This window comes from Abramis brama, assembly GCF_963993115.1.
Source record: "Abramis brama genome assembly, chromosome: 4".
In the NCBI taxonomy this organism is placed as follows: domain Eukaryota; kingdom Metazoa; phylum Chordata; class Actinopteri; order Cypriniformes; family Leuciscidae; genus Abramis; species Abramis brama.
Genome location: NC_139966.1, coordinates 53,408,223 through 53,430,032, shown reverse-complemented (window position 1 = coordinate 53,430,032; position 21,810 = coordinate 53,408,223). Strand labels below are relative to the sequence as shown.

Genomic DNA, 21,810 nt, shown 5'->3' with positions numbered 1-21,810 from the left:
ATTATTTTCTCTTCAAATATCTTTAATGTAATTAAAATTCAAACCCATAAAAAAAAAAAAAAAAAAAAAAAATTCAAACCCAAATTAGATAATTTAATGATTTTTTTTTTATTATTTTTTTTTAGCAGCAGTCAAAACATCCTTGAATAGATAGTAATGTTGTCAGATATGAGTGTTGTGCAACAGCAGCTCTCAACAATTAAATTCCCTGAAGTGTTGCTCTGCTTTCCATAAGCTTTCTACATGTCTGTCTCTCTCTCTCTCTCTCTCTCTCTCTCTCTCTCTCTCTTCATGTGCATTCATATCTGAAGGCTTTGGTGTCCATATTTTGTGTTTGAATGATGATTTTGAGGTCTTTGATTGCCCGGAGGGTGCACGCTCTTTTTGTTTAGAGGACGTTGCATTCACTCTATTTGTCGATTGCTCGGTACATTATCTTTTTCATAAAGGACTCAGTCATGCAAAAACACTCAACCCAGTGTCTCTCCTTCCTCAGAATTGAGTTAGAGCGACATCAGTGTGCTGAGTTTGTGATTTGGCTGTCTAAAATCAGAAGTCGGGGTTGTTTTATTATCATTTCTTTGCTGGACATAATGTGGGGTGGTATGGATCCTCATCAAATGATGGCTGGCGGTAGAGGAGGCCGTTATTATCCTGTGGTTTCACCTCATGATCCTCGTCTCATGTTTTCTTCTCAGGATCTCCATAGACGGTATGAGGGAGCTCCAGAGTCTGCCAAAACCAAGGCCCTGCAGACTGTCATCGAGATGAAGGCAAGTGTGTGTTTGTGTGTGTTGTGAGTAAGGGTGTATTCACACCAGGAAAGTCCGATAGTTCACTTGCTTTGGTCACGACCAAATACAATATTGATTTTTTTAGTTTGGTACGGTTTGCTTTCACACTGCTCTTTTTGCAAGCGAACCAAAATTTGTAAACAAAACCACACGTGTGCTAAGGTCGTCCATTCATTGGACAGGAATTCTCAAGCAGGGAAAAGCAGGAAGTGCAAAAACAGGCTCAGCATGGAGATATTTCATAATGCAATATTTGTTCTTTTACTGATTTGGTGTTATTCTCTAAAAACACAATATGAAGAAACTAATGAGCATCATATACAATGTCATCTATACGATGTTGTAATTAGGATTTTGCGAAAACGAAGATGTGCTGCAAGACTGTTCTGGCGGAGAGAGCATGCTCTTAACTGATAGTTCAAACATTATTAAAAACAAGTGAACAGTCAGTAATAAAATAAGTACAAATACACAAATTACAAGCAGAGATAAATACTAAATAACAAAGTTACAAAGTCTAACAGTAGTATTCAGGTAGGCTACAGAAATTATTAAGCCTAAATGTAAAATAACACTATTTTGTTCACTGAAGAAATTAAATATAGTTTCATCTTTTTTTAAGTTGTATTTTGTTATTTTATTAATATTAAATGACACAGACAACAGTAGGACTATTGGGTGTGTGCTGTCACTTTAAGACCGAATGCATGGACCGAAAAAAATAACAAACATCAACTATGACATAACCGAGAAAATACTTGCCGAGATGGGTAGACGAGTTTTTAACATAATTTTGTGTGCATGTGTGTCCAAGGAAACGCAAAAGAGGAATCAATTCGTTGTTCGAGCACTGTCTGAAACGCGCCTCTCTCTCTCTCTCTCTCTCTCTCTCTCTCTCTCTCTGTGTGCGCGCACTTCGGGTAAAGCGCAAGTCCCGTTTTTAGTCTCTTTTGCGTTTTAAAATTGTTTGAACACATCCAAATGATAAACTTTCACTCTATGATGGTTAAATTTAGTAGTTAATCCGCGAATCACATGCGTGCCGAACCGTGTGGCAGCTGGTCCGGACGGATCACAGATTAATGTAGCCTAGAGGCATTTCATCACCCCAAATTACATGGTAAAAATCTGACCCTGTCAAAAAAGGCGGAGTGCTTTTTGCAATTGGGTCGGTTCATGTTCACGGTTCGGTTGTTTGGTCCGCACCCGAGTGCGATTGCTGTATTCACTCCTGCCCAAAAGATCCGCACCCAGGGGGGAAACGAACTTGAGTTCGATTCAGTCGAACCAAACAAGTCAGGTGTGAATACACCCTAAATCCCTAACTTAAGTGTTCTTTCTAAAACAGATAATAATAGTAATAATATTAATATTAATAAAACCTACTCGTATTCCTGAAACTGTCATGTTGTGTCAGTAATTTTACACTACTTTTCAATAATTTGGGGTTTATTTAGATTATATTTTAACATGTTTTAAAGCAGAGATTTGTAGAGATGCACAGTATATCTATACCATATCAGTTATCAGCTGTTTTTAACATTATTTTAATTTTCAACCAATATTGAATGTTCATTTCCCATATTTTTATGTGTAACACACACCCAATTGAAAACTTTAAAAACACTTATTATTTAATAACAATGTTAAATTGAAAAAAGTGTTTGGAAAACCTGTTTGAAAATGATCATATTTCAGGATTGACTCCAGTTTTAAACACTTCTGTAGAAGCATCTAGCTCCTTAGGTAGGGCACTGAAAGTGTTGCACCTTGTCCTCAAACATCTCTCTGATCTCTGCAGGACTCTAAGATCAGTTCTCTGGAGCGCAGTCTGAGGGATCTGGAGGACGAGATACAGATGCTCAAGTCAAACGGTGCTCTCAGCACAGGGGAGAGAGAGGAGGAGATGAAACAGATGGAGGTCTACCGCAGTCACTCCAAGTTCATGAAGAACAAGGTAGAACCTGTGGCTCGTGGGCATTACAACTGTTTTGTTACGGTGCTTTTTTAACCTGTGCAGGTCGTGTGTTATTTGATCGCAGATTTAGGTTGATGTTGAATTTTAGCAGGCGTCTTGTGGCGCTGTAATATGATATGGTGTGCATCGCAACTAGCTAAATAAGCATACAATTGTCCACATTTTCATTTTATCCGGTCAAAGTTGTCTTGATAACTTCTTCATCGTATTATTATGTTATTATCATTACTAACTTTTATCTTGAGCTAATACAATGTTAATTTGTTTTTATATTTTTACTTCTTTTTTTTATTATTATATTATTAATTATATGTATAATATTTTTCCTAAGGAAACCTTTCACATACATATGAGACATATCCTTTACATATCCTTTTGAATGACATTAATCGCATGGCCTGTGCGGTGAATGCTGATCGGTTTAGTAACGCTGACGGCATCACGTGAACGTGGGTGGTGTTTGATTGGCCGCAGGCCGTGCATGCGAGCTGCTGGATGGTGATTGGTGGTTGTTGCAGTAACAGCGCCCTCTCCTGACAGGTAGAGCAACTGAAGGACGAGCTGGCGCAGAGCGAAGCGCAGGGCGAGGAGCTGAGAAAGCGGGCGGCTGAGCTGCAGCAAGAGGTCTCTGCCGTAAGACACCCAGAGAACCGGCTTAGAACTCGCACAGCTCTGCTTCCCTCACCAGAGAGAACGTCCCGCCCACTCAGACATCAGATAGGGTTCTGGTTCACGCTAACCTCAGAAAAGCCCACTGACTGACCGACGGGCCGGCCCTTTAGCTTAGGGCGTTTTTCCTGCAAGAGATTCAGTGTATTCTCTTTGATCTACAGAAGCCCTGAGGTGTTGGATAATTTTTTAAATGTTAATGTCATACATTATTTATACTGCCTTCTCAGAAATGGGCAAAAAAAAAAAAAAAAAAAAATCCCAGCATAAAATTAAAGCGCCCCCAATGGTCGAAATTGATACTGCATATGTTGTATAGTGATAGTGTAAGTAATAATAAAATAATAAAATAGATATAAAAATGTAATCTTCAGACATATTCTTAGGATGCATGATATATTTTTCACTATATTGGTGTTGGACTTTTTTTATTTTTATATTAGAAACATAAAATTAGGCCTAGCCCAGTATTTTTCTTTACTGTAAATTAAAATGTGTGTGTATATATATATATATAATATCTCATATCTCAATCAGTAATTTTAGTACTTTTGTTCAACTTAAATATATTTATTTCAGTTAGCTGCCAAAGTAATATTTCAAATAAAATAAAATTAAAATTAAATTCTTAAAAGTTTTTAGAAAAAGGTAAAATTTTCTTATAAGTTTAAGTTTTTATGTATTATTTATATATTGTTTAATTTCAGCTTTATTTCGTTTACCATAAACATTTTCTTATAGTTAATCAGTGCATCCCATCTCCCCAGTGTTCTGATTAGTGGTCGATCACTATAGGCTTACACTGATTAACCACCTCAGTCTTTTTTTCCCATTCTAAATTCAACTTGAACAGAACACGATATTCCACTGACTAAAGAACTCATGGGAAAAGTGCTTTTGGACACAAAGACAAACAGTAGCATTGCTTGACAAGTATGATCAGGAAAGGAGGGAACGATGGAAAAGGTCCAGGGCGGTGAAGGGAACTGTTCAGAAATATTAGCTTTTGAGCCTCGACTAGTTTTCAGTGGCCGCCTGTGGTCATAATAGCAGGATCAGTGGGCGGCAGTGGTTCGGGCCGATGGGTAAATTTGAAAGTCCCAAGGTTTCTCTGATCAGGAAAGCAGAGTCGCCCAGTGCTGTGCTGAGAGGTCGGATGCCACTCTAGACTCCCACGATACTTTTCACCCGTTTCTCTTTCTTTTCCTGTCCCTCTTGTTGTTGTTGTAGCGCTGGTTGGAGTAGCGCTGAGAGCACTAATGTCCACAAGGCTTGAGTCTGTCTCTCTCTATCACTCTGAATTGTCTCTCTCTCCATCTGTGCCTGCGCACGCCTTTTTTCACTAGGGTGACTGGCAGCCAGTAGAGTTACAGCTTTAGGCCATGCTAACCTGCTATAGCTGCCCCAGTGCATGCTGGGAATGTCAAGACTGTGATGTTTGTCTTTTTCTTTGCAGATGAACACGTGTTGTCTGTTTTATTGTGTCTTAACTCTTTGTTTACTGTCTGTGTGTAAAAATGGATTTAAATTTGTACCTAATTCAAATGTTTGCGTATCTTGCAAGCATGAACATGAGTGTTTTGTGGAATATTTGCTAAGTTGATTTAAGCTCAATACATCAAGTGCTTCTCTTCACAGGAATTGCTATGTGCTAAAACAGCCTGGTAATGCTCTGCCTGCTTGAGGAGTCTAATTCAAGGAGTTTGCAAGTTTAATTTGTCTTAGATGAGGCTTCACACTTCGTATAATTACAAAATTTCACTTTTGTTCTCAAATCAGACCTGAGACAACTACAGGTTTCATCGTGTTTTGCTGTGTTTGCATCCGATGAAGGTGTTTTAGGGGCTTTGAGGTCTGGCTTGAAGGAGTTTTCTGGAGAGTTTTCCACATATTCAGACTGACTGTTTGTCTTGCACAGATTGACCAGGTGAAGCAGGATCTGTCCCGGAAGGACACTGAACTCTTGGGCCTGCAGACTAAACTGGAGACGCTCACCAATCAGTTTTCTGACAGCAAACAGCACATCGATGTACTCAAAGAGTCTCTCACTGCCAAAGAACAGCGTGCTGCCATCCTTCAGACTGAGGTAAGAGTTATGCATTGAATTGCATGGCTGGATAAAAGTAAAATAGAATTTACAAAGATGGGAAGTTCTCGATGGATTATTTTTCTACCAAACTGACTTTCAAGAAAAAAGTTGAGGGGTGTTCGGGAGTCAAGAAATCTCCAACGGGGGGGGCGGGGGGATTCGGTTCGGTAGTATAGATAAAAGCCTACGCACTGGCAATTGATTGGTTGGGTCCTTACATGCGCTTCGTGGGCCACACTAGCACACACACGCAAGGTCTCTCGCTCCCTCTCTCTGCCGTGCGCGCGCTCTTGCTCGCTCGCTCTAGGTTCTGGGAGATTTTAACTGATTTGCGGGCATCAGGGAGACGCTATCGACATGCGGGAGACTCCCGGAACTTCCGGGAGACTTGGGATGTCTGGAATTGGTCAAACGTGATCACAAAGTGGGCTGAATGATTCATAAGCAGATTGATCTAAATAAAAATGATTTTTATACTTGTACAAAAAGAGTGGGAGGAAATGGAAGAACCTTTTAAATCAGCATAAGTCATTCAGCAACAATGTTCTGACAAGTAACACAAATTACGTAATCAGATTACTTTTTTCCCCAGTAACTAGTAATGTATTACTTTTAAATTTACAACAAAATATCTTGAGTTTTTCAAATAAGTAACGCAAGTCTCCATGTTGAGAGAAATCAGGAGTGAGTGCAGAGGCGTTGTTCGTGTAAACACAAGTTATTGTAGTTCTAGACTAAATGTGAGCATACATTTATTCATCTCACTTTCACAAATATTCAGTATTATTCAAAATGAATAGAAAAAGTGAAATGCAATATCAGAATGTTACCAAACCTGCAATATTTAAATGTTAAATCACACAAATATCTCACTTTATTAACCAATGGCTTTGCTGCTGACTTTTGATGATCCAGTTTAACCATACTAATAAGCAAAAATGCCTTTAGATTTAAACATCATATTTGTGTTTCATTTTTATGTTTTTACTGCTAAAGTAAGAGTGTTGAACTTTCTTCTCCTGCAATCCAGAATGGCAGCACAGCTAAGAGGTTTAGTTGAGCTGTGCCCTCTACTGTACAGGCGTGAATTTACATATCCTTCAACCTGAGGTTTATTCATTTCAATTTTGGTGTAAAAGGACCTTTACATTTGCCAAAAAATATAACTTTTTTTGTTATTAAAAAAACAAACAAGCCCAGCCCAGATGAGAAAATGTAACACAAAAGCAACGTAACGCATTGCTTTCCATAAAAAGTAATTGGTTACTTTTTTTTAGGGAGTAACACAATATTGTAACACATTACTTTTAAAAGTAACATCCCCCAACAATGTGTACATCACACAAATAAATAAATAAAATGTTTGTAAGGCATTAAATGTGTATAATCAACAAACACCAGTTAATTAACTATCAATACTAAAAATACCATACTTCCACTATAGATTTATCACATAATTGTAATACAGTAATATAAATGATAAAATACATTTTATGTAGGCCTATATTATACTCTGAACATAGAAAAGCTTTTTAAATAAATAATGTTTCTTGTCTTTTTTTTTGTGGAAAAAACATTCTTTGCTGCAGTTTCCCTGTCTGACCATCAGGGGGCACTGTTGTATCAAACATGTTATTGGGCTGTTGTGAAGTTGCTGGGGCATGAATGGCTTCTTTGTGTGTGCATTTAATTCTGTACTTAGTCCATCATCACACCTTTTATCATAATCCAGTGTTACCAGTGCCAGCATGTGATTCAAGGAGTTTAGCTGATGGTTAATGTGCCCTGACTGGCCAAGTATTAGTGTGTTCCTGCACATTGTCATGAATAATAGTACTTTAATGTACATTAAGAGTCAGTCCATGCATCTGTATGAATTTTGTGTGCATTTCAGGTCGATGCTCTACGTCTACGTCTGGAAGAGAAGGAGACCACGCTTAATAAAAAGAGCAAGCAGATTCAGGAAATGTCCGAAGAGAAGGGAACGCTCAACGGAGAAATTCACGACCTCAAAGACATGCTTGACGTCAAGGAACGCAAGGTCAACGTGCTGCAGAAAAAGGTAAAGGCCGTGGCAGATCAGTTCTCACATCAAAACCGAATCAAAATAGTGTTTTACTTAAAATCGAGGTTCGATGGTGTTTTTGTGTTCGACACGAACCTTTTCAAGGATCCCAGCAGAACCACTGCGGTAGCGTATGCATTCGAAAACATCGACGCGCCCTTCAAACGCATGTCATTTCCTCCTCCTGAACATAGATGGCACTGTTAGGCCACGTTTAATGAGTTCTGGCGAAATGCACGAAACCAGCCTCACCAAATATCCCTCTGTGTAAATTTCTGATTTCTAAAAGTAGGGAAAAGTTGTGTTTGTGATGGCGACGGAGTCTCCTGTTCTCAGAAATGACACACACAGGCCGTTAACCTCAGGCTAACAGCGGGCGCCAGGGTTTATATGTCTGTTCTGCATCTTTCATATCCATGCAACAGCTGTTTGCTTCTACCTCAAATGCACGTTGGATATACAGGAAGCCGTAGCTTTCGCCGTTCCCACCGACATCGCTTTTCATCGTCAGTATTTAGGGTGCAGCTTTGAACTTCGTTCCACAATATACAAACTTTGACAGAAATCGGCACACAAGTCAAAGCTGTCACTGACACGTTTCAAGCTTGTCGTGCCCTGCTCTTTGCGTCTGTCAGAGGATGTTTCCATGGTGACCCATGAGGCAATGCTTCGCAGTCACATCCGACTATCAGTTTCAGTTCTTCTGCGCTGAGATCATAGGCTGTACAAACAAGCCCCCCGTCCGCTGCCTCATTAATCTTGACTTAGGGATAGTCTGAGTGCACGAAACCCACAGTGAGCTCACCTTTATTGGGAAAACAGGAAGTTGTGCATCTCTCTAATGGACATTCCAGGGATAATGTTGCAAATCATGCTCCTAAGATCGCTGTAACTTGTGTCATATGTTATTTTACGATTAAGTTTCCCAAAGAAGCACATGGATCATTTGCTATAAAGTAGAACTGAAGTAGGTTTACTTAAATAGCTAATAGCTGTACCCCTTTGAATTGCACTCATAGTTTACAGGAAGTGGCTTTTGACTGATAATAGCAATCCTGGAAGACCTTTTAAGGTTGTAATTTTTTTGTTCGTTTCTAATTCAGACTTAAGGATATCGCTTTAATGGCAAATGCTTGCTTTTTTCCAAGTTTCTTTCTCAATTATTGTTATTCATAATCCAATGTCCAAATTTGTGAATATCATGAATAGTTTTTGTGTACTTCCAGGTTTTATGTACCATTTAAATGCATGAATGTTTCGCCAATCGTTATTACATATTTGTGTCTTTAGCGACCCGGATCTATATCTAACACGGATGGATCTCTGCCTGTCGTGATGATATAAAACTCTCCTGATATTAGAGTAACAGTTACAGAAGAATAAAATAAAGCATATTTTGTTACCTTCGGAGCTTGGAAGCGTTCAGTTTGAGCAGATGTTTTATATAATCATCACTGTCATCATCAGAGCTCATTTCCCAGTACATTCAGCATCTGTTCGTAATCTCAAACATAATCTCAAAACTATCATTTTCAACATCTTCAAAATCAATATTTTGATCACTAACAGCTTCTTCTCTAGAACCACCATCAAGTGACAGTGAAACTAAGATTTGAGTACTTGCTCTGAAGTTTTGCTGATGATACTTCCTATTCTTTTGTTTTCTGCCTGCGGTAACTATGAGTGAAACGTCACGAATAAAGGTGAATTGCACTTATTCAGTCATCAAAGATTATTGTTGTGCAGAAAAAAATGTGCTTACACTATTACACACATTGGGTCATTAGCGACACAATAACATTTTTACATAAAATTTATGAGAAAACGGGCATTATTATTTTTTTATTTTTTTATTGTTATATTGTTTATAAAAAATTGATTGAGGAATACTAAGAATGTTGATGTCTAACCTAAAAAAATGAATGAGGAGTGGTAGTGAATGACATTCCGGGTCACTAAAGACGTTAAAAGGGTAAATGCGTTAAAAGGCTAAAGAAAATTTTGGTTAAAATAAGAGAGCTCTTTTTAAATCACTTATAAAGAGGTTATAGTCATAAAGTCATGCTTGCGTACTTGCTGTTTTGGGAGAAAGCCCGGGTTTTATTTGAGAGTGTCTCAAATATAAAGATTGGGCACTTTCTTATAATTTCCTGATCTTTCTCGTAATAGTTTTTGTCTCTGTTTTTGCTGTTTTCGTTCTCTCTTCGCCTCAACCGCTTTGCTTCTCTTCACAGTTTGAGTCTGAAAGCCTCTCAGAGTCATCGGGGGCACAATGAACTTCTTTTTTTTTTTAAGCCAAGTGCTCTCCCAAGCCACAGAAAGAGAAACATTTAGTTTCCATTATAGTGCCTGATCCGTTCTGTATTGCCCCAGAGTTGTTCCTAATGGCCATAACACATTGAGACAGTGCTATGAAGGTATGCATGGGGCTGCTCAACAGGACACCATTCAACGCACGGGTCAAACACGAGAAAACGACAGACCGTACAGAGGAAGCAGGATTACATCCAGCTAGGAAAAACTACATTTCACATTTTTAGAAACCTTCTGTCCTGTTAAAGGGGACATTTCAAACGTGCCGCACACATCCTGAAAAGTAAAGCCCAAATATTTTGATCGGCCCCCTGGTGGCTGCCCTCGTCATGTAAACGAATGGGATGTGATGTGATTACACGTCAAATCATTTTTTCTTATGTTGACTTATGTTCAAGTGTTTGTTTTTCCAATAAGGTTGGTTTTAGTAAGTAATTTGATGCTATAAAAATGGGGTCTAACATGATTGATAGCCAGCCTATATTTTTTACACAGTGGAGGGAAACACATCTTTCATCTTTTATTTGCAGTCTATGTGACGTCATGGACAAAATCATTGCATAGTTTACATTTATAATGTTGTCTAAACTTCCTCAGTTCCTCAGGTTTGTAGTTGAAAACAGGTGATACAGAACTAATCATGATTTTTCCATCACAACCATCAGCTCATTAACATAAGAATGATTGTCTAAGTGTGCACTGTCTAGGCAAGTGTTAGCCTATCACAGCAGAGTTCATTTGCATGAATTCTGCGAGATTAAGTAGCAAAAGCAGCTGTTGCATGGATATGAAAGGTTAGTGAGAGTGGAAAATATAATGGAAAAAAAATTAAATCATTGCTGGGTTTGATGTTAAAAACCTTTGCTATCATTACAAGCAGGCTTTAGGGAAAAATAAAATGCTAAAAAGTGTCGAATATGTCCCCTAAAAAAGCCACACAGTTTAGTTATATTCAAACAACACATAGCGCTGTTACATTTGTGGATATGAAAATGAGCTTTCCTAGACTGTGTGTGTGTCTGTGTATATAAGTGAGTAAATGAATAGATACACAATGTCCTGTGATGTATGCATTCGTTCTCAGAGGAGGCCGAGCCTGGGCTCGTTTCTTTTTTCTCGCACTCTCCTTTAATGTCTGAACATCATTTTTTCTCCCTCTCGGAGCTGTTTGGCTTTGTAATTGTTTTCCCAGCGGCTCCGGTTCATGTGCGGCGCTCTCTGCCTTTTCAGTGGCACGGTTTGCCTGCGCGGATGTGAGCGAGTGCATGCCGAACGGAGCAAAACACCTCTTCCAGCGGCTGCCGAGAGTTTTGGGCCGCTCTTTTCTCTCTTTGTTTATATTCAGTGTTTTGTGTTTAACCGAACACTTACCCTTTAACAGCCTGGAAAATAACGATAACTTAATTTGCAACTGTCAGATAAGGTGGCAGACAGATCCACAGTGGAAGCGGTCGAAATAAATATTGAAAACAGCGGTTTGGATGGGAATTCTTTCGCAAGTTCACGGCAGGACAGGCTGCAGAAAATAACATTTGTTAATGCAAGGAGGGCGGAATACAAGACACAGTTCAGCAGAGCTCGCTCAAGTATGTAAACTCGAGTCGAGCGTCTTGATGGAGAGCAGCTCTCTTTGGCGTGAGAGGGTCGTCAGAGACACTTTGTCTTGTGGATGAACATGGGTAGCGCTAGGCGTGGGCTTCTGGGATGTTTTTTTACCATAAAGTTTCCACGTCTGGAGATTTTTATCATCATTAAATCCATTTAGGATTGCATTTAACACAAAAATAGGCTTTAGACTATCGGCGTATCACATCTTATTTTGAAACAAAATGAAATAATTGCGCATAAATCCTGGTCTGCAGACGATACCAAAGAAACTAAACCTGTTGGTTGACTTTGTGGTCAGAGTTTCGCTCCATTCGGATGTAATAAACACCCAATATTCAAGGAATTTGTTGGCAACCTTTGAAACACAATCCAGGACATCGAGGTTCTTGCAAAACACTTTTATTAAGAAACATGAAACATGTCATGAACCTCACAAACTTCAGCGGATCCAGCAACTGTATTTCTCTTAGAAGAAGCATTCAGCCTGCTAACATTTGAACACATTTGACACCTTGACGACATAAAACTGTCATCAAAGTACAATGTGCATTGGACCGCACTACCGTTCAAAGGTTTGGGCTCAAAAGTATTAATTTCCTTTTTTAAAGAAATTAATACTTTTTTTCAGTAAGAATGCATTACATTTTCAGCATTCAACCAAATCAGCATATTAAAATGATTTCTGAAGTATCATGTGACACTGAAGACTGGAAGTAATGGCTGAAAAATATATGGAAAAAGAAAGTTTTTAATTTTTCACAATGTTACAGTTTTTAATGTAGAATTTTTAAAAATAAAATAAATGCAGCCTTTGTTATTTACTTTAAGCCTTTATATAATGCATTATTACAGTATTTTTAATGCATTAATTATTCCTTGTAATGCACCTTATAATGCATTGAATGGTCTCATGAATAATTGTAACCACAGTTATAACAAATTATAATACTGATCTATTCATTGAATACACCTTTAGAAAGTATAATGCATTAAAACACATGACAAACAACCAATTTCAGATTTAACAAGGAATCTGCAAGTATTATAATGCATTTTAACTTTGTTTACAATTATTTCTGAAAATATATAATGTGCATTATGAATACCTCTATGATGCATTATACATAAAGGCTTTAAGTAAAGTGTTACTGAGACGTCTTTCAAAATAAGTATAGTGGGACATTTTTTGTTTCCACTCCACTAAAATTGAGAGTTTTACTTCATTAACAATGACTCACCGCACAAGTAATATTTCAACATGTATTATCGAGTGTATCATATTGCAGTATTTCATCGAAGGATGTCCCAATGCACATTCACTGAGGGTTTGGTGTAAACCCTGAACATTCACTAACCCCTGAAACGCCCCTGTGGATGAAGAACTTCCAATTTGCTACACTTTTAAAGGCTGGTTCAGAACGCAGAACGTTTGTGTGCTTTTTTTCCCCCTTCTTTTCGACGGCTAAGGGGTTGAAGAAGGCTAACAGGCTTAGCACCACAAGGAAACAGAGCGTGTCGGGACTGAGTTGTGATCTTGCTGAGAAAGAGCCTCTTACATTGTTTGTTACCATCCTTCAGTAGAGAGAGAGAGAGAGAGAAACACAGACAGAGAGAATGGAGCTTTAAGAGGGCACATGCTAATAAGTGCCTTGTGTTAAAATAATGATAAAACCCACATCAAAAGGGTGAGAGTCTTAAGCCCCCAACAGTCTGATAGAGAGCGAGAGAAAGATCCTCTCTGCTTTCGACTTAATTGGGGAAAAGAAGTTCTACAGAAGTTTGTAATTAATCGACACTTCCTCCTCCTCCTCCTCCTCCTCCTCCTCCTCCTCCTCCTCCTCCTCCTCACTTCTTCTTTTGCTCACCCTGTTTCTCAGACTTTTCAGTTTCAAAGTGCTTTTAATAACATGTTTGTTTTACACATTATAAAAATGCAAATAAAACAAAGTTTTAAATTAAATAACATTTTAATGGTAATACTGTACTTTGAAATTTGATCTTATTTTTTTTATTGCAATAGCAGGCCCCTTATTATTTGCATTTTTATAATATGTGTAATTTAATTTTACATTTAAATTAATTAATATTTTACAAAAATACAAACAAAGATTATACGCTATCTTTCAAAAGTTTGGGGTCTGTATTTTTTTTTTTTTTTTTTTAAAGAAGTCTCATGCTCACCAATGCTATATTTATTTGATGAAAAACACAGTAAAAAATTAACATTCTTCTTCTTCTTCTTCAATATTTTTGTGGAAACAGTGAGACATTTTTTCAGGATTCTTTCAATCAATCTTCAATCAAATCTTACTGTCCAGAAACTTTTGAATGGCATTGTTCATGTTTAGTAAAAAATAAAATAAAATCAGGTAACAGTAATTGCTATAAACATCATAGTTATTGTAAATAATAACTGACTTTTTTTAAAATTTTGCTTTGAAATTTGTAGCAGAATTGATTTTATAAAGGGAAGCATTTTGAAACTTCCAACAGTAAAACTCGCAGATAAATTACTGTACGTCTCTAAATGTCCATTAAAGAGCTGCAACTGCAACCATTAAATCTTTGACCACCTTGAACTTTTGCATTATTCCAAATATATGTGTCCGTTGCAATTAACTATATAAAGCTAACGAGGCACAGTTACACACTGGAATTTTCCTCCTGCTGTCACTTTGTATCAAACCAGTGCAACTGAAGTCATGTGATCCATAACTAGTCGGCACAGACCTGGCACGGCAACTAGTTACTAACATATGGTGATCAAAGCTGGAATATGAATTTTGACGATTTTGAAAAATTAAGGGAAATCTATTTCTGTGTGGGAGTTTGCAGACACAAAGACTGGCGTCATGCCACTTACCTGTCAGGTCTCACCCACTCAGGTGCCAAACTCCTGACACACATTTGCATTACTGAGCAGCGTGTGTGTTCGACGCCACCCATTCTGTTTCAACAAACCTCTCATAAATGACATTCACGTGTTATGTTGCAAAATAGATCCTGACAGGTGGATCAAGACCCCAATGCAAATTGGCTACTTATTTTTTTATTTTTTTGAGTTACATTATTTAATGATTTGAGCAAAAAGAGGTCGCAGAGTGGTACGAGATATCTAGGAAATTTTGAAAAGGGTCAGGTACACAAAAAATAAATAAAAAGTGGTGTTGGATTTGCTTTGAAACAATTTTTTTTTTCAAATTGCTATTAAAAGGGGTCATGATATGAGAAATCATGATATTTTAAGAGGTCTTTGTACCATTAAAGCATCCTGCAAGTTTCATAGATTAAAACGTCGTCCTCATTATAAACAAAGCATTTATTTAATCAAGCTCCATAAAACGGCTCATTTTGATATTGCGGGAAAGTGATTCCAACTATATCGTTCCTCTGTGGCGTTATTGTTCTAGTTGTGGTATGGACTCTGCTATTCTTTTATATTTAGGAAGATTTTTAGAACGATATCTTTATCGTTATAGTTATCGTCCATTGTGTATAGAGTTCAGTGCTCATTATGCAGAAATATTCGACCTCAGAACGGCGTGTTTGATCAATCAGAAGTATATCAAGCGCAAGAAACAAATTGCAAACACTTTTTCTCTTATACACAGTCACTTCTTAGCATCCATCTGCTGAAAGTCCTCAGAAAAGATCTCCCCTCCCGGCGCGCCGCTCTGTGGGTTTGACATGTTGTTTTGTTCGGCTTGCACACTGCATACAATTCTGATGCAACCCGCTGTAAACACTCAAATCTTTTCACTCTGTGCGTGTGTGTGCCCGCGCATGTTGTCTTGTGTGTCGTGTGCCTCTCTGTCTGTTTCCAGAGCTCACACCACACTGACAAGCAGCGGATCGCTAAGTGAAACAAAACACTCTTTAATAATTCAGACACCCCCCCCCCCCCCCCCCCCCCACTCTCGCTCTCTCTCACACACACACACACACACACAAATCCCTTTAAGTCTCCATGCGTTTGGATCTCTGTGACGGGAGGCTGCTCTTTTTGTCTTGTCTCTTATCCGCTCACACACTCTCAGATGAAACCAGAAACGAGGCAGAGAAGCGTGTGAGAGTGTGTGTGTGTCCATATACAGTACATACAGAGCGTTTTTCTCTCAGTTTTAGTTAGCAGGTCGTCCAATTCCGGATTAAACCTGCTCCCAGAATCCCAACACGGACTTTCTCTCCTTTAATAGGCTGCTATTTGAATGTAATCATCATTTGGCTTGACATGGATCCCCCGTAATCTAGATCCGTATGTCCGTCTCCTCCGCGAGGAAGATGAAGGCATTTTCTCTCCATTAGCCTGAGACAGGATTGCAGTTTTCTACTCAATGCTCTGATTGTTTTCCAAAATATAATTGCAGTTATCATATGACTCTGCACATGCATAATAAGAGCGCTATGAAATATTCATGAGCGTATAGCCGAAGCTGTGCGGGGTAACCCAAGACTGCTGGGTAATGTGGCAGAGGAGCGTAATCAGGTTGTGTTACACAAGCAGGTTTCATGGGCGACCGCAGACTATATCAAAGGGAGGAGTGCGTGTGATGGGTTCAGACATTTGAATGTGTGTGTCGTCGGACAGGTGGAGCTGTCAGGTGTGTGTTTGATTAATGAGGGGCTGGAGATGTTTAATTGTGCGTAATGGACATGCATGTGCACACACTTCTCCTCTTTATGTCTTCCGCAAAGAAATCTGCCACAATTCCACTCAACTTTACAAATCGAGACCAATCAGCACAACCTATTTTTTAAAACCAGCTGAGACTAACCTCGACATCTGTCCAAACATGTCTGAAATTATTTAAAACAACACACCCTGCCGAACTTTTTATTATTCGAGCAACAACTGTAGGTTTTTTTGAACCGGGGCAAATTCATTATAGGGTTTCTTCTCACTTATCCCTCTGCCTACATTTGTTATCCTTGTAATCGCTTTTGCCAAAACATTCACCCTTTTAATTAAATTCATAAGTCGACACAGCTTTATCTCTCTCAGTGGTCTGGTTTGAAAAACAGTTTCACAGTTTTCTCTCGCTCCTTACCGGGAACTGAATAAAAAATGGTTCTGCTTCTAAATCGCGAGGCACTTAAAGACAGGAAGTGGCTACAAAGGGAGAAAAGATATAAGAGATGGGGTCCAAAGATCTTTGGTATGTTACTTTTGTTTGGTTTATTGTAATATTAGCTACAAAAGTTATTTATTAATAATTATAATTACACACACACTGGGTTGTAACTGATTACATGTATAAATGCATATGGATTATGTACTTGTAATTTGATTATATTACGTTTTAAAATACAGTTCTACAGACTACAGTTACTTTTTATTGATTACATGATTACATGTTATTCTCACAATGGCAGTAAATTATTCATAATTCATTGATTCTCCCTACTACTACTACTTCTAAAAAAGCCTACTGCTTGTATACGTTCAGAAGGATTTGTGGAGTTGCACACACAGACCAGCCACTAAAATCTGCCACACACACACACACACACAGTAGTTGATCACTGGATTTACAGAAATCATTTCACTTTTAAGGAGTGTTTTCTCAACATTGCAACATTGCATATCTAATTAGCTCCTGGCGAACACAATCATTATTATTTGAGTCATTTAACCATGTACTTTTGTCTTTGGAAGGCATTTGTCTCTTTGACCTAATATATTTACTTGAATGGTCTTGAATAGTAGTTAATGGTCACATGACATGCAGGAAAACCAATAAAATATTATATATATATATATATATGTGTGTATATATGTATATGTATATGTATATGTATATATATATATATATATATATATATATATATATATATATATATATATATATATATATATATATATATATATATATATATATATATATATATATAGTATTGTATGTCTATATATAATGTAATGAATTAAAAATAATGAAAATATTTTTATAATAATATTAGAATTTGATTATATTTTTTATGTATTAATAAAACATTTGAATGAAAAATGTTTCCTTTTTTTTTATTTCGTGTTTGTTTTATTTTGTGATATAACTCTCATTCTCGTTGGCTTTGAGGCTGCTGCCATAGCAACAAAACGTCAACATTTCAGAATATTTGTTTATTCGTCTTAAAACAATTACGTTCATATCGAAGACCATATATTTTTTCTTCATCTTGTTCAGCCCAAGAACTTTTAATCTAAACACTCGAGGTAGGCCTGCTGATAAAATGTGTTTTCACAGAGAGCCGCTCTATCAACGGCAGGTTGTTTCAAAGCAGCTAAAAGAAACAAAAACGGCAACTATTTATCAAATCCGTCAGCGTTTAATTGAATGTGAAACGGTGGACAGGAACAGTCAGTCTTTTCATTGAGCTGTCGGGACATGATGAATGGAGCGAAACGTGGAAATGCCCATCTCTCCCGTGTCATTCATCAGCTGCGGCGTCACGCACACGCCAGCCGCGCACGCAGATAAGGAAAGTTTATGAAGAGAATTAGTTCTGAATATGCTTCTAATGAGGTCATTATTTATTTTCAGCTGAACAGTGGGAAAAAAAATAGATTGTTTTTAACCCATCCGTCCCTCCCCCCATTCCTAATGTTACATATGGAATGCTGTAAGTGGAAGTGCTGAAAATAAAATGAAAAATGGCTACTCTGAGCTTAAGTGTGAGTAAATGTTGTTTATTGTGCTTTAATAGATATGTCTTCATCTGGAGCAGTTCGATGTCGTAAAACTGTCTCTCTCTCTGTGCAGATTGAGAACCTGCAGGAGCAGCTGAAGGATAAGGAGAAGCAGATGACCAGTCTAAAGGAGCGCGTCAAATCCCTGCAGGCCGACACTTCAAACACGGACACGGCGCTCACCACGCTGGAGGAGGCCCTGGCTGAGAAGGTGGACACACACCAACACACACACACACATTCATTTACAGACACCTAAATCCATCAATGTCGGGTTGTACCCTGTCAGGTTTGGGGTTGTTATGATACCAACATTTAGTTTGCCATGATTCTCACCCGTGCAGTGTTTGAAGCAACTGCCTGTTAGTTATACTCCGCCCAGTTGGATTGGTGGTACAGATTTTTTGCATTAACTGGAACTAAAGCACTGGTTTTGTATTTTTGTCATCCTTGGTCAGTTTTTAGAGCATTACAGCAAGTGAAGGGTCCGACCAAAAATAGTTATAGTAATTAGTACATAAATGTTACATTAGGTTATTATCATTATTATTATTACAATTCATACTTTTTAATATGAATGAATGATTTATTAATAGTTAATAGTATATAAATATTACATTAGGTTAATAGTACCATAGTAATAGTATTTTCTTACTACAATTAATATTCATTCATATTATTAATTTAATGTAATTAGTAAATATTATATATTACATTTATATTAAATAATAGTAAATAAATAAAAAAAAGATAAATATATAAATAATAAATCAAATTAATATGTTTATTATTATTATTATTATTATTATTATTAATGTTATTATTTAATATGAATGCATAATATAATACCATTAGTAAATATATACATATTACAGTAAGATATTATTGTTATTATTATTAATTGTATTATTTAATATAATTGTATGATCTAATATTCTTAGTACATTTATAAATGTTATGTTAAGTTATTATTATTATTATTATTATTACAATTAATAATAATTTTTAATATCAGTGTATAATCTAATACTAACAGTAAATATTATATAAATATTAAACTTATTTCTTTATTTTTTTAATACTAGTATTAGTATTTTCTTGTAGAAGTATTTTCTAACTATAATTAATATTAAGTCATATTTAATATTAATGTGTAAATCAATATTATTAGTAAGTATTATTTGAATATTGCGTTTAGTTTGTTACTAATATTATTATGAACTACTCTGTGAATGGTAGTAGCGTGTTATGTCTCTGAAGGACATGAGTTCACAGGTAACACATACTGTACAGCAGAAGCTGTGTGTGTGACAGCGGTGAAGATTGCTCTGTCACACACCCTTATGTAAGGCCTCAGTCATTCTCACACTACGATTGACCTCCCAGCAAGCGCACGGATCCACGGGTCAATCCCCGTCACTTCTCATCAACTCGCATCGCATGTGTGATTGTCTTCGCCAGCACCTTCTCGTAGCTCTCTCTGAACGTTTCAGGTCACGGACATCCAGATGACGGAGTTCTCTGAATCAACATATCCCCCACACCCACTCCCCGAACTCCACCTCATGAATATGAATGAATTAAACCCGGGGGTTATTAGCATTGTCTTATGTGTCCGCAGTTTGGCGGCGATCTGCTGTTCTGCGTTTCCCCACTTCATCTTGCTCACATACCCTCACGCGCCGAGGTTTGGGCCTCCTGTTCCTCCCGGCCGCGGGCGGAAATCAACTTTGTCAGCCATCTGCATATTGAAAAGGGGAGCCCTGGCTCGTTTAGTGGACTCGCATACTCCAACACAGGCGTACACGTATGCACTTTTGCGCCACGTTCCCTCACGCAGACCGTTTCTGTCCTTCCCGACTCAGACACACACAGTTTTCCATTTCACACGCCTCGGATGCCGTACGCTGAGCATCACGGAGAGAGTTAGCTGGCGCAGCAATGAGCGGTCATGCTTAATGTCACAGCTCAGCGAGGATCGGCCAGGAACGCCGGCTCGGGAGAGTGAAATACAGCCTTTGCGGTGAGAAATGCAGTGCGGGCCTCAAAAAGAGCTGTATTATTATTGTCCGGTTCGGCCGCTCTGTGTGTGAGTTTTGGCCGGCGCGGGTGTGAAAGTGCTGGAGGCTGATGCTCTCCATGATTCCAGCCGGCCTCTTTCACAAGCCATCGACTGCGAACGCGAGGCCGCGCCAAAACACTCTTTCCTCAGACCTCTTATTGTCTCGCGTTATTGCTCTGTGTGTCTCTTTTTCCTCTCTCAGGATTATTAAAGGTGCTTTTTTTTTGCTGTGTTATTAAAGTGCGCACTGTGCAGCATAGTAGCCGTTCACATCAGATCTGACTCATTTCTACTAAAGTTACTTCCATTTTCTGAAAGAAGACGTGGCCAAATCCTCCAACACCTGGCCAAAGTTGACACATGTGTGAGATTAATGGATCGTACGCCCAATGTGTTCATTCAAATATGCTCCACTAGCCGTGCAGAGTTACGCTTAAGTTGGGAATTAAGGAATTGGTGTGTCTGCTCTTTCTAAATTTTGACAGGTGTTGGCCCACTCTTGTTTTTGGGTAAATATTACATCCCTTACACAAATTGAATGCACATTACCACAAAATCATTTCCTCTTTCTTTGTGCCACTTTGTTCTTTAATCTTTTAAAAGAAACAATCATAGAAAATGTACTATTATAGTGTTCAACCTTCCATAATACAGATATCCAACCAGTAAAGTGAGCTTATTTATTTATTTAAATTATATTAAATTAGTTTTAATATCATTTTTTTATACCAATAATAATAATAATAATAATAATAATTATAACAATAGTTTATTGCACCAGATTCATGTTTGTTTATTTATTTATTTAATAATGTTTAGTAGTTTTAACTTATACTTTTTAACAACAATGACTGGAATAATCTAAATAATTAATAATATAGTAATAATAATATTTTTTGTGCTAGATTAATGGATTATTATTGTTGTAATTATTAATTAATGTGAATATATCACCTAAAACTATTAGTAAATATATTAGTAAATACTGTATATAATAATGTTTATATATATATATATGTGTATATATGTATATATATATATATATATATATATATATAAATATATGTATATATAAATATATGTATATATATATATATATATATATATATATATGTGTATATATGTATATATATATATGTATATAAAAATAAATAAATAAATATAATCAGTGATATTAATATTATTGTTAACTTCACTATGTAGTGTGTGTTAGGTTTTGGTAAATTGGTCATTATTTACTCGCTATCATTACTCATGTCTTTCCAAATGTTTATAGTGTTATATTTTTCCCATGGAACACAAAAGAGATTTTTTCAAGTAGCTGTTTTCCATATGTCAACAGTTCATAGTTACCATAATAGTAGCTCATATGACATTTAAGCTTCATTCCAAATCTTCTAAAGCCAAATGTTAGCTTTGTGTGAGGAACAGGGTGAAATAAGTGAAATTGAACCATTCACTGACGATCTTGCATCAACTAGTGGACAATTGTATGTTGTCCTGAATGGTCAGCTTACCTGCTTAAGATCCTTCAAAGTGTTTCACAG

The 21,810-nt window shown here is 37.3% G+C and overlaps 1 protein-coding gene across 7 annotated transcripts in view; it reads left to right on the top strand.

The window, feature by feature from the left end:
* erc1b (ELKS/RAB6-interacting/CAST family member 1b) overlaps positions 1-21,810 on the top strand; it is a 201,136-nt gene that overhangs the window by 34,517 nt on the left and 144,809 nt on the right. For 5 of the 7 annotated variants that reach the window (XM_084112709.1, XM_084112708.1, XM_084112707.1 and 2 more), the window contains exons 4-8: positions 699-773; positions 2,596-2,751; positions 5,360-5,527; positions 7,425-7,592; positions 18,275-18,412. In XM_084112709.1, the coding sequence (XP_083968835.1) occupies positions 699-773; positions 2,596-2,751; positions 5,360-5,527; positions 7,425-7,592; positions 18,275-18,412 (705 nt within the window). Of the gene's footprint in view, positions 1-698; positions 774-2,595; positions 2,752-3,312; positions 3,397-5,359; positions 5,528-7,424; positions 7,593-18,274; positions 18,413-21,810 lie in introns of all 7 variants that reach the window. The other 2 variants (XM_084112706.1, XM_084112705.1) reach the window with 1 other exon arrangement.